The sequence below is a fragment of the Otolemur garnettii genome, unplaced genomic scaffold, assembly GCF_000181295.1.
Source record: "Otolemur garnettii isolate 467f Iridium unplaced genomic scaffold, OtoGar3 scaffold00007, whole genome shotgun sequence".
Classification (NCBI taxonomy): domain Eukaryota; kingdom Metazoa; phylum Chordata; class Mammalia; order Primates; family Galagidae; genus Otolemur; species Otolemur garnettii.
This window is the reverse complement of record NW_003852402.1, coordinates 6,020,981-6,030,670: the sequence shown is the minus strand read 5'-3', so window position 1 is coordinate 6,030,670 and position 9,690 is coordinate 6,020,981. Positions and strand designations below refer to the sequence as shown.

The following is a 9,690-nucleotide window of genomic DNA, read 5'->3' as shown; positions in this document are numbered from 1 at the left end:
CTCTGCCAAAAAAAAAAAAAAAAGCTCCAATTGTGGTAGGAGCCTGTAGTCCCAGCTACTTGGGAGGCTGAGGTAAGGGAATCACTTGAGCCCAAGAGCTAGAGGTTGCTGTGAGCTATGATGCTATGGCACGCTACCGAGGGTGACTCTGTCTCCAAAAAGAAACCAAAAAACAAAAATAATCTACTCTACTGTTAGTATCTGATAATTTTAGTATCATTATTAAATTTTTTTTTTTTTTGGAGACAGTCTTACTCTGTTGCCTTGGGTAGAGTATGGTGGCATCATCATAGCTCACAGCAACCTCAAACTCTTGGGCTCAAGTGATCCTCTTGCCTCAGCTCCTATATTTGGACTACAGGAGCCTACAATAACACCTGGCTATTTTTACTAAAGACTGGGTCTCCCACTTGCTCAGGCAGGTCTCCAACTCCTGAGCTCAAGCAATACATCCACCTCAGCATCCCAAAGTGCTGGGATTACAGGCATGAGCCACCGTGCCCAGCCTTATTACTAAACTCTTAAAAGTTAAAAATCTTAGGATTCCATGGCCAAGTGAGGTGGCTCAGACCTGTAATCTCAGCACTTGGGAAAGCTGAGGCAGGTGGATTGCTTGAGCTCAGGAGTTTAAGACCAGCCTAAGTAAGAGCCAGACCCCATCTCTATTAAAAATAGAAAAATTAGGGGCACGCAGTAGTGGTACATGTCTGTAGTCCCAGGGCCCTTCTATTCAGGACTACAAAGTGAGACTGAAAAAAAAAAATCTTAGGACCCCTTTAATGCTCAGGGACACACAGCACACTCTCTAGTGACCAGAGGATAAGCACATGCAGCAAAGCCAGTTAGCAATGTACTCCCTTGAGGACCCTCATGCCATAATGGTTGTCAAGCAAGAAAAACTACCAAGATGCCACATGCTGGCATTTTAATCTAGTTGAACAGCATCAAAAATACTTTTGAGGGAGGGAGGTAAGGGCCGTTGTGGACCCAGGAGCCGTTCACCACGGGAGTGTGTAAGCTATTTCCCCTCAATTTGATGCATCGAGTCCCCTGGTTACACCAGTTCTTTCGATTCCTTTCATGCGCAGCATTAGGAGGCTTTAGTGCTCAAGCTTTTTATAATCACAGCTCCCTTCCTGCCTGAAAAGATAGTTATTCATCTCAGCAGGCAGGAGCACTAGTTCAAGGCAGGCATTAGTCATCTGGAATTTTTCAAATAAACACTCCTGCTAGGGGTAGGTCTCTAAAACAGACTCGATTATGTTACCCTCCTGCTCCAAGAACTGCTGAGGGTTCCCTAACAAAGCCCAACACCTTGGGGGAGCCTGCCGTCTGGCCCCAACTTCTGCCACAGTTTCACTCCCCATTGTAGAGCTACTGATGTTCTCTAAACACATCCTGAACTTTCCTCCTCAGTAAATATTTGGGACAGGGAAGAAAAGTTTTTTAGTTTTTGTTTTGTTTTGTTTCTTGTTTTAAGAGACAGTTTCATTTTGCCGCCCTCAGTAGAATACAGTGGCGTCACAGCTCACAGCAACCTCCCGTTCTTGGGCTTAGGCCATTCTCTTGCCTCAGCCTCCTGAGTAGCTGGGACTACAGGAGCCCGCCACAACACCTGGCTATTTTTTTATTGCAGTTTGGCAGGGGCCAGGTTCAAACCCACCACCCTTGGTATATGGGGCCAGTGTCCTACTCACTGAGCCATAGGTGCCACCCGGGGAAGAAAAGTTTTTGAGCAAATCTCTTTTTTTTTTTTTTTGAGACAGAGCCTCAAGCTGTCCCCCTGGGCAGAGTGCCGTGGCATTACAGCTCACAGCAACCTCCAACTCCTGGGCTCAAGCGAGTCTCCTGCCTCCGCCTCCCAAGTAGCTGGGACCACAGGCGCCCGCCACAACGCCCGGCTATTTTTTGGTTGCAGCTGCCATTGTTGTTTGGCGGGTCCGGGCTGGGGATTCGAACCGGCCACCTTAGGTGTACGTGGCTGGCGCCTTAGCCGGTTGAGCTATAGGCACCGAGCCGAGCAAATCTCTTAATTGCTATGTCCTTCACCCTTAAACTACATTCTGCAACTGCCTCCAAGCCCTCACCAATTTGTCCACAAGGTCACAGGAAGTGCTGCAGGTGGGTGAGAGGGCAAAGGCCACAATGGACCCTGAACTCCTTCTCCCACACCACTGATTGGAACCTGAAGTACAGGTCTGACCAGGGAGGGTCTGCAGGGCAAGGAACACCTCATGCTCCTACTCTATCTATGGAGGCAGGTCTGCAGCCAGCTCTGGACAGATGTCCAGTCCAAAGGATTCAGGCCCAGGAAGGGGTGCCCTGGATCATTACAAAGTGAATTTTCCAGGTGGCGCTTGTAGCTCAGTGGGGTAGGGCGCTGGCCCCATATGCCAGAGGTGGCGGGTTCAAACCCAGCCCTGGCCAAAAATAAATAAATAAAAATAAAATAAAATTTAAAAAAAAAAAAAGAATTTTCCAAATTGTGGTATATGCATACCATGGAATACTATTCAGCCATAAAAAGATGGTGACTTTTTTATGTCACCATAGATGGCGACATCTTTTATATTTACCTGGATGGAGTTGAAACACATTCTTAGTAAAGTATCACAAGAACGGAAAAACAATTATCCAATGTACTCAATACTGATATGAAACCAGCAGATAATCTAATGCATGTCCACATACAAGAAAAATTCATTTCAATTAAAGCTGGGTGAGGGGGGCCAAGGAAAGGGGGAGTGCTGCCACTGAACGGGCACAGTGTGGGGGTGTTTGGCACAGGCACACCTTCTGGGTGCAGGACATAACTGGAAGAGGGACTCTACCTACACATTCAAATATTTTGACCTGGTTGTGTGTACCCTCACATTAACCTGAAATTAAAAAAAAAAAAAAAGTGAATTTTAATTCAGGGAGTGTCTTGAGCTAGAGTATACATTGAAGTTATTTTTATAGAGAAAAAAGTTTAATTCAAACTATTACTGAGGGCTCGGCGCCTGTGGCTCAAGTGGCTAAGGCGCCAGACACATACACCTGAGCTGGCGGGTTTGAATCCAGCCTGGGCCCGCCAAACAACAATGATGGCTGCAAACAAAATAGCCAGGCGTTGTGGCAGGCGCCTGTGGTCCCAGCTACTTGGGAGGCTGAAGCAGGAGACTCGCTTGAGCCCAGGAGTTGGAGGTTGCTGTGAGCTGTGATGCCACAGCACTCTACCCAGGGGTACAGTTTGAGGCTCTGTCTCAAAAAAACAAACTATTACCGAGGATCAATTCTGATTAGATGCTTTAGAGACACAAAGCAAAACAGGACACTAAGACACCAGTCCTTACCCAAAAGTCTCGTGCAGATGTTTCATTTTAAAACATAATTCTTCCCCTCCAATTCATATAACAACTCATTTCCTCCTTTTTTGTGTCTAGGTCTAAATTTCCTTTATCTTTATTTCAACAAGGAAACAAGCAATTAGTACCAGGACCAGAGCCCTGGGCTGAACCAGAAAGTTCGCTATTCCCCAACCCCCAGCTCCAAGACTTACCAGACAGGGCCTCAGCCCAGAGATGTTCAACCCCAGCACAATGAAGGCTACACCTTCAACTACTTGGAGGTGACAGACAGCTACATATCCTACGAAGAGTTAAACTCACCAAACAAATAAAGGGCTCCTTGACTAAAACAGTGATGCTCTCATACCTTGAAGAAATAGACATGGAGAGGTGGGAGAGGGGGGACAGGCTTATAATGAAACTGGTGCCCGCTGCTTGGCTAAGGAGCCTCATTCATGGATCCTCCACAGCTCAAGTCACCAGAGAAATGCCGTGTGAGGAAGGAAAGCATCTCGTGGCCCAGAGGAAGCACCACTCAAAACCACACCCGCCTGGTTCTACGACTTCTCCTTTATCAAAGAATCTTTTGATGATTAATTGGAGGTCAAGGTAATAGTAACAGTGATAACATTTTCTTGACCTATAAGATCACAACACAGAATGGCTGCTCTGGAGAAGGAGCACATTCCACAAATCTAGTCCTCAAGGATCATAGGAAACAAAGTACCAGACTGGTGGAGACAGAAGTTATTTACACCTTCACTTGCTTGATTTTTTGCTATTTCCACAAAGAGGAAGAAACCTGAGGTAGCCACAGCTTCTTCCAGGAATATCCACATACCATTAAAACCAGTATGGAAATTTATTCTAGGAAGATGTAAAATACAGGGTGTCCCAAATTGTACAAAGAGGTGGCCAACATGTACAGAATATTATGTAAAATTCTGAAATGAATATTCTGTAAATAAAGGCACATTTAGCTACACTTCTCATTTTCCCTTCGTATAGCTCTGACAATTAGGTTTGTGAACTTGCCACCACATGCTTTCATTGGCAGCACTGTACAAACAGCTAAGTTAGGTTTCATAATCTTGGTGTATCAGCATCTTGGAATTGTGTTTGTGTCAACATGTGGTGGTATCTTGCTGAGTGGCATCAATTATTGTTGCATGTTTTTGTAACAATTATGAGAATGTTGGAGCTTGAATTAGACCAACAAAAACCATTAAATTTCTTTTTCTTTTTTTTTTTTTTTTTTTTGAGACAAGAGTCTCATTATGTCACCCTCAGTAGAGCACCATGGAGTCATAGCTCACAGCAACCTCAAACTCTTGGGCTCAAGTGATTCTCTTGCCTCAGTCTCCCAAGTAGCTGGGACTACAGGACCACCACAACACCATTTTTTTGTTGTAGTTGTCATTGCTTTTAGCAGGCCTAGGCGGGGTTCGAACACACCAGTCCCAGTGTATGTGGCCAGTGCCCTAACCACTGAAAACGGGTGCCGAGCCTAAATTTTTTGTTAAACTTGGCAAGAGTGAAAGTGAAATCAGGGACATGTCAGTCCAAGTTTATGGAGATGATGATGAAAACAGCAGTGTACAAATGGATTGAATGTTTTTCTGAGGGGAAAGAAAGCATTACCAATGAAGAGAGGTCAGCCAGTAAGGAACAGAACTGATGAAAATTAACAAAAATTTGTCACCTTGTGTGTCAAAATCACCAGCTGTGAGAAGCACAGCAGACCAATATCAATAGAGAGAAACAAGAAAATCTTAACTGAAAATCCTGGCATGAGAAAGATGCATGAGCTTGGTGCCTGTAGCTCAGCGGTTAGGGCACCGGCCACATATACTGGGGCTGGTAGGTTTAAACTCGGCCCGGGCCTGCTAAACAATGACAACTACAACAACAACAACAAAATAACTGGCATTGTGGTGGGTGCCTATAGTCCCAGCTACTTGGGAGGTGAGGCAAGAGAATCACTTAAGCCCAAGAGTTTGAGGTTGCTGTGAGCTGTCACACCATAGCATTCTACCTAGAGTGACAAAATGAGACTCTGTCTCCAAAAAAAAAAAAAAGACGTGTGCAAAAATGGTCCCAAAGGAGCCCGCATCTCACTGGAAGGTTAGAGTTTTTAGCCAGTAAACAAATAATTGTTTGGAACACCCTCCTTACTCACCTGATCTGGCCCCAATGACTTTTTTCTTTACCTGAAGTTTTTTGGGTTTTTTTGAGACAGACTCTCAAGCTGTCGCCCTGGGTAAAGTGCCATGGCATCACAACTCACAGCAACCTCCAACTCTTGGGCTTAAGTGAGTCTCTTGCCACAGCCTCCCAAGTAGCTGGGACTATAGGCAACCCACCACAACGCCCCACTATTTTTCTGTTGCAGTTGTCATTGTTGCTTTAGCTGGCCCAGGCCAGGTTTGAACCTGCCAGCCTCGGTGTATGTGGCTGGTGCCCTAGCCACTGAGCTACAGGCACTGCCATAAAGAAAGTATTGAAAGGAAGATATTGTGATAACATTCAGGAGATCAATGTTAACATGATGACATTGCTGACAGCCATTCCAGAAAGAGTTCCAAAATTGCTTTGAAGGGTGGACTAGGGCCTAGCATTAATGAATAGCTTCCCAAGGGGAGTGCTTCAAAGGTGACCATAGCAATATTCAGCAATGAGGTATGGAACACTTTTTCTACGATGAGTTTGAGAACTTAACTGTCAGACCTCTTATGGCAACTTCTGGGGCAACTTCGGGGACACTCTTTAGACTCTATTTACTGTAGTAAATGACATTTGTTCAAACCCTTCACCAATCTTGATAAGGAAACCTAGATCTAGCTTTTCTCTTTGTTGGCAGTGCAAGTGAAATAAAAACGGTTTGCACAAGATTTCACCTAAACATAACACGCACTCCAATTTCTTCTACGCTGCTCTCTCTCCCTGTACCCTTGGCCCCAATCCAATCCTTACATATTAGCGTAGCAATATTCTCTTGCTGAAAACAGGATATTACTTTTTCACTTAAAAAGCCTTCAAATGTAACGATGAAGGAAGCTCATATCTACTGAACATTAGTATTCGTCAGGCACTTTTCACAGCACTTAGGTAAATCAATCTGCTCAATCCAGACAATAACCTAATGAAGTACCTATTATCCACATTTTACAAACAGGAAAGAGAAGGATGGAATGGTTAAATAACTGGCATAAGATCGCATGGAAAGTAGAAAAAGCAAGGATTTGAAACCTGGCAGTCTGACTCTAAAGCCCCACGCCTACCTATTATGTCCCTGGGGTGTTTTATGCTTCTACTCAAGGAAAGGTCCACCATAATTAACACCATTATGCTGAAAACTTACCACATGACACGAACTTTAAACATACACCCTCATGCTGCTGTCCAGCATGTAAGTCTCCTGGCCAGGGAGGCAGAGAACCCAACAGTGACCTGTCAGGGCCCAGATCCACCTCACTGTACAGGCCCAGGCCCTGCTCTTCCCCAGATATTGTCCCCTCCCATCCCATCCCTTTGCCCCCACCTATGGGAGGGCAAACAAGGTTCTGCACACATCACAAAGCTAAGAAGTACAGACCCTATATCTGGCACCGACTGCCCACAATCACCAAGGGATGTGAGCTCATAGAGCATGACCTGGGTAGTGAGTGGCTCACTCAACAACTACAGAAGGAAGCTAAGAAACCTGGACAGATTTGAAGCAGCCAAAGGTCCCAGGACCCATTTGGCATCAGCCACTGGCGGGGAAGAGAACTACTCACAGATAACAGTTAAGGAAACAAATACTGACTGCATGCCTACTACGAACCACAAACCATTAAGTGCTGGTTCTGAATTAAGAGGCGGTGGTGGCAGTTGTAGTGGATATGTGTGTCAAGGGTGGGGATGGAGGTGAGGGACACATTTCAGAGAGCAAGAGAAAAATCTCTCTTCTGGCCACAAGCCCACAGAAGGCATTAATAAACGTGTGCTGAGTGAATGTCTGAAAAACAATACCTAACACCTCTACACTCTGGCTGTTTACAATGACATTTAAACTTATTTCATGTGACCTGGAAAACTATGAGCAAGTTCTCCATACAGTAGAACTCAGCTCATAAAAGCTAGAAAGTACGAATAATATTTAAGTATTTAGAAGTCTGAGGCATATAACTGCAAACCACCGCCACAGTTCCAGAGTTGTCTTCTCAGGGAGGTGAGGAGCTCTCAGGAAATGGCCAACGTCCAGCCGGTCTCCCTGGTTTTTCTCCGGAGGCCAACTTAGCCAGTAATTAAATAAGGACGCTCAGCCCCGCTATTCAGCTCTCGGCTCTGTGAGACCTCAGGTAAGTCACACTCCCTTTTCCAGCCTCGGTTCTGTCTGTAAGATGGGTTATGCATACAAAAACGCTTAGAAGACTTAAGATCCTTGGCCAGGCGCGGTGGCTCACGCCTGTAAATCTAGCACTGTGGGAGGCCGAGGCAGGTGGACTGCTTGACCTCACGAGTTCGAGACCAGCCTGAGCAAAAAGCGAAGCCCTGCCTCTACTAAAAATAGAAAAACTGAGGCAAAAGGATCTCTTGCGTCCAAGAATTGGAGGTTGCTGTGAGCTATGACGGATCAGCACTCTACCGAGAGCGAAATCTTGAGACTCTGTCTCAAAAAAAAAAAAAAATCCCTCACAAAGGGAGGTGTTAGAGAGGCGTCTTGAAGAGTTGAACTGGCAGGGTGTGGGTCTGAGTCGCAGTTCTGACCGTGTCTGCTGAAGCCACTGCCCTGCTAACTTCAGTTGCCTTAACTCTTAAAACGGAAGGAGAGACGAAGCAGAGCAGGAATCACAGAGAACGAGGTCCAAATGCCACTCTGGCCAGGGGAGGAGGCTGTGCCGCCCAGACTCCCTGACTCCCGGCCCGCGGGCCGCACGGGCAGCCTCCTTCCCCATCAACCCGGGCACCCGGGGCCCTGCCACGGCTCTACCGGCCTCCTCCGGCCCGCCGGAGGGACGACGCCTCCAGCCAGTGGGCGGGCGGGCAGGCAGCTAGGCCTGTGGAGGCGGCGGCCCGGCCAATGAGCAGCGCGACGGCGGGAGGGGGCGGGAACAGACGGCCCTCCCCGTCGTTGCCAGCCGCTCCCTCATCCGTCCCGAGCCCCGCTTGGCTGCAGACCTTGAACCCCCCCAAAATAAAAGGCCGCTCACCGTCCCTTCGCCGCAGCCCCGCGCTTCCTGATGAGCTCGTCCAGGGAGATGTCCGCCATCTTGCGCCGCCGAGCCAGCGGAAAGCAGCTTAGACTTCCCGAACCCACAAGCCCGCCCCTTTGGCCGCTACGAAGCGTCTAGCTGCTTCCGGCGATCAGCCGACCAACTCTCGCGACAACTCAAAAAAAAAAAAAATCCAATCAAGAACCGGAAGAGGCGGGGGCGCTCCCCGTGAGCCTTCGCGATGCCGGCTGCTTATCTGCATACAGTGGGGGTCCGAGCGCTATTGACACTTTATTCTTCCAAGACGAGCAAATAAAATAAAAAGTGACAAATAGTTTGATTAATGAGTAAAACAAACTTCAAAATACCTGGGGTATTAGTTGGATAGGCAGTTATCTTACTCGCCGTAAGGCAAATAAGAATAGCATTTGCTACCAAGGAAGTCAGCCTATTATCTCTTTATGCCTTAAACTTATGAGTAAGGAAAATAACGATTCGGGGTGACGCCCGAATCCTCACTGCTTATGTGAGACGAATTTTTGAGCGGGTAAAGGTCGCCCCAAAGGTGACCCGCCTACTTTGCGGGATGCCTAGGTGTCGCGATCTGCCCGACCCCCCTATTAATTGCAAAAGTAGATGTAACAGACGTTTCTCACCGGTTTTCTCCTAATTTTTTAACTTAAACTTGAATACGTAGAGAATGTCGCCTTAGTGGCTTTTTTCAGTTCTTCGTTTGGTTGTGGACTGGTAGGAACTTTACTTTTAAAACTTTCAGCTTTTCCCGAATTCCCGGCTGAGACTCTCTTGGCCAGGTGGGTACCGTCGCTAGCAGTGAGAAGGGAGGTCGGACGTGCCTCATCATGTCCCACCCTTATTAGAGGCATCCTTTGTTACTCAAGAGCAGGACTAAGACTACGCAAGACAAACCCGCAATTTACTTCACAGATCACTTCAGCTATCACTGGCTACGTGTCTGGGGTCTTGTCTCTGATTAACTATTTCATCTTTAAAGCATTCCAGGCCTTTAAACAAAGTTTCATTTCTTTAATCAATTATAAATCAAAGAGTCGTTAAATAACCTATAATCTGTGGCTCGGCACCTATAGCTCAACTGGCTAAGGCGCCAGCCACGTACACCTAAGGTGGCGGGTTCGAATCCCTAG

At 46.7% G+C, this 9,690-nt stretch overlaps 1 protein-coding gene and 1 non-coding gene across 3 annotated transcripts in view; one reads left to right on the top strand and one right to left on the bottom strand.

Moving 5' to 3' along the window:
• The window catches only part of POLDIP3 (DNA polymerase delta interacting protein 3), a 33,210-nt gene extending 24,502 nt beyond the window's left edge, over window positions 1–8,708 (bottom strand). Inside the window, exon 1 of one of the 2 annotated variants that reach the window (XM_003783139.2) lies at window positions 8,525–8,708. In XM_003783139.2, the coding sequence (XP_003783187.1) occupies window positions 8,525–8,583 (59 nt within the window). In that variant the 5' untranslated portion in view covers window positions 8,584–8,708. The remainder of the gene's footprint in view (window positions 1–8,524) is intronic. The other variant, XM_003783140.2, reaches the window with a different exon arrangement.
• Window positions 8,709–8,988: 280 nt separating this feature from the next.
• Window positions 8,989–9,138, top strand: LOC111723075. The gene has a single exon (XR_002771696.1). It is a non-coding gene; the product is annotated as a U12 minor spliceosomal RNA (small nuclear RNA).
• The last annotated feature ends 552 nt before the right edge of the window (window positions 9,139–9,690 follow it).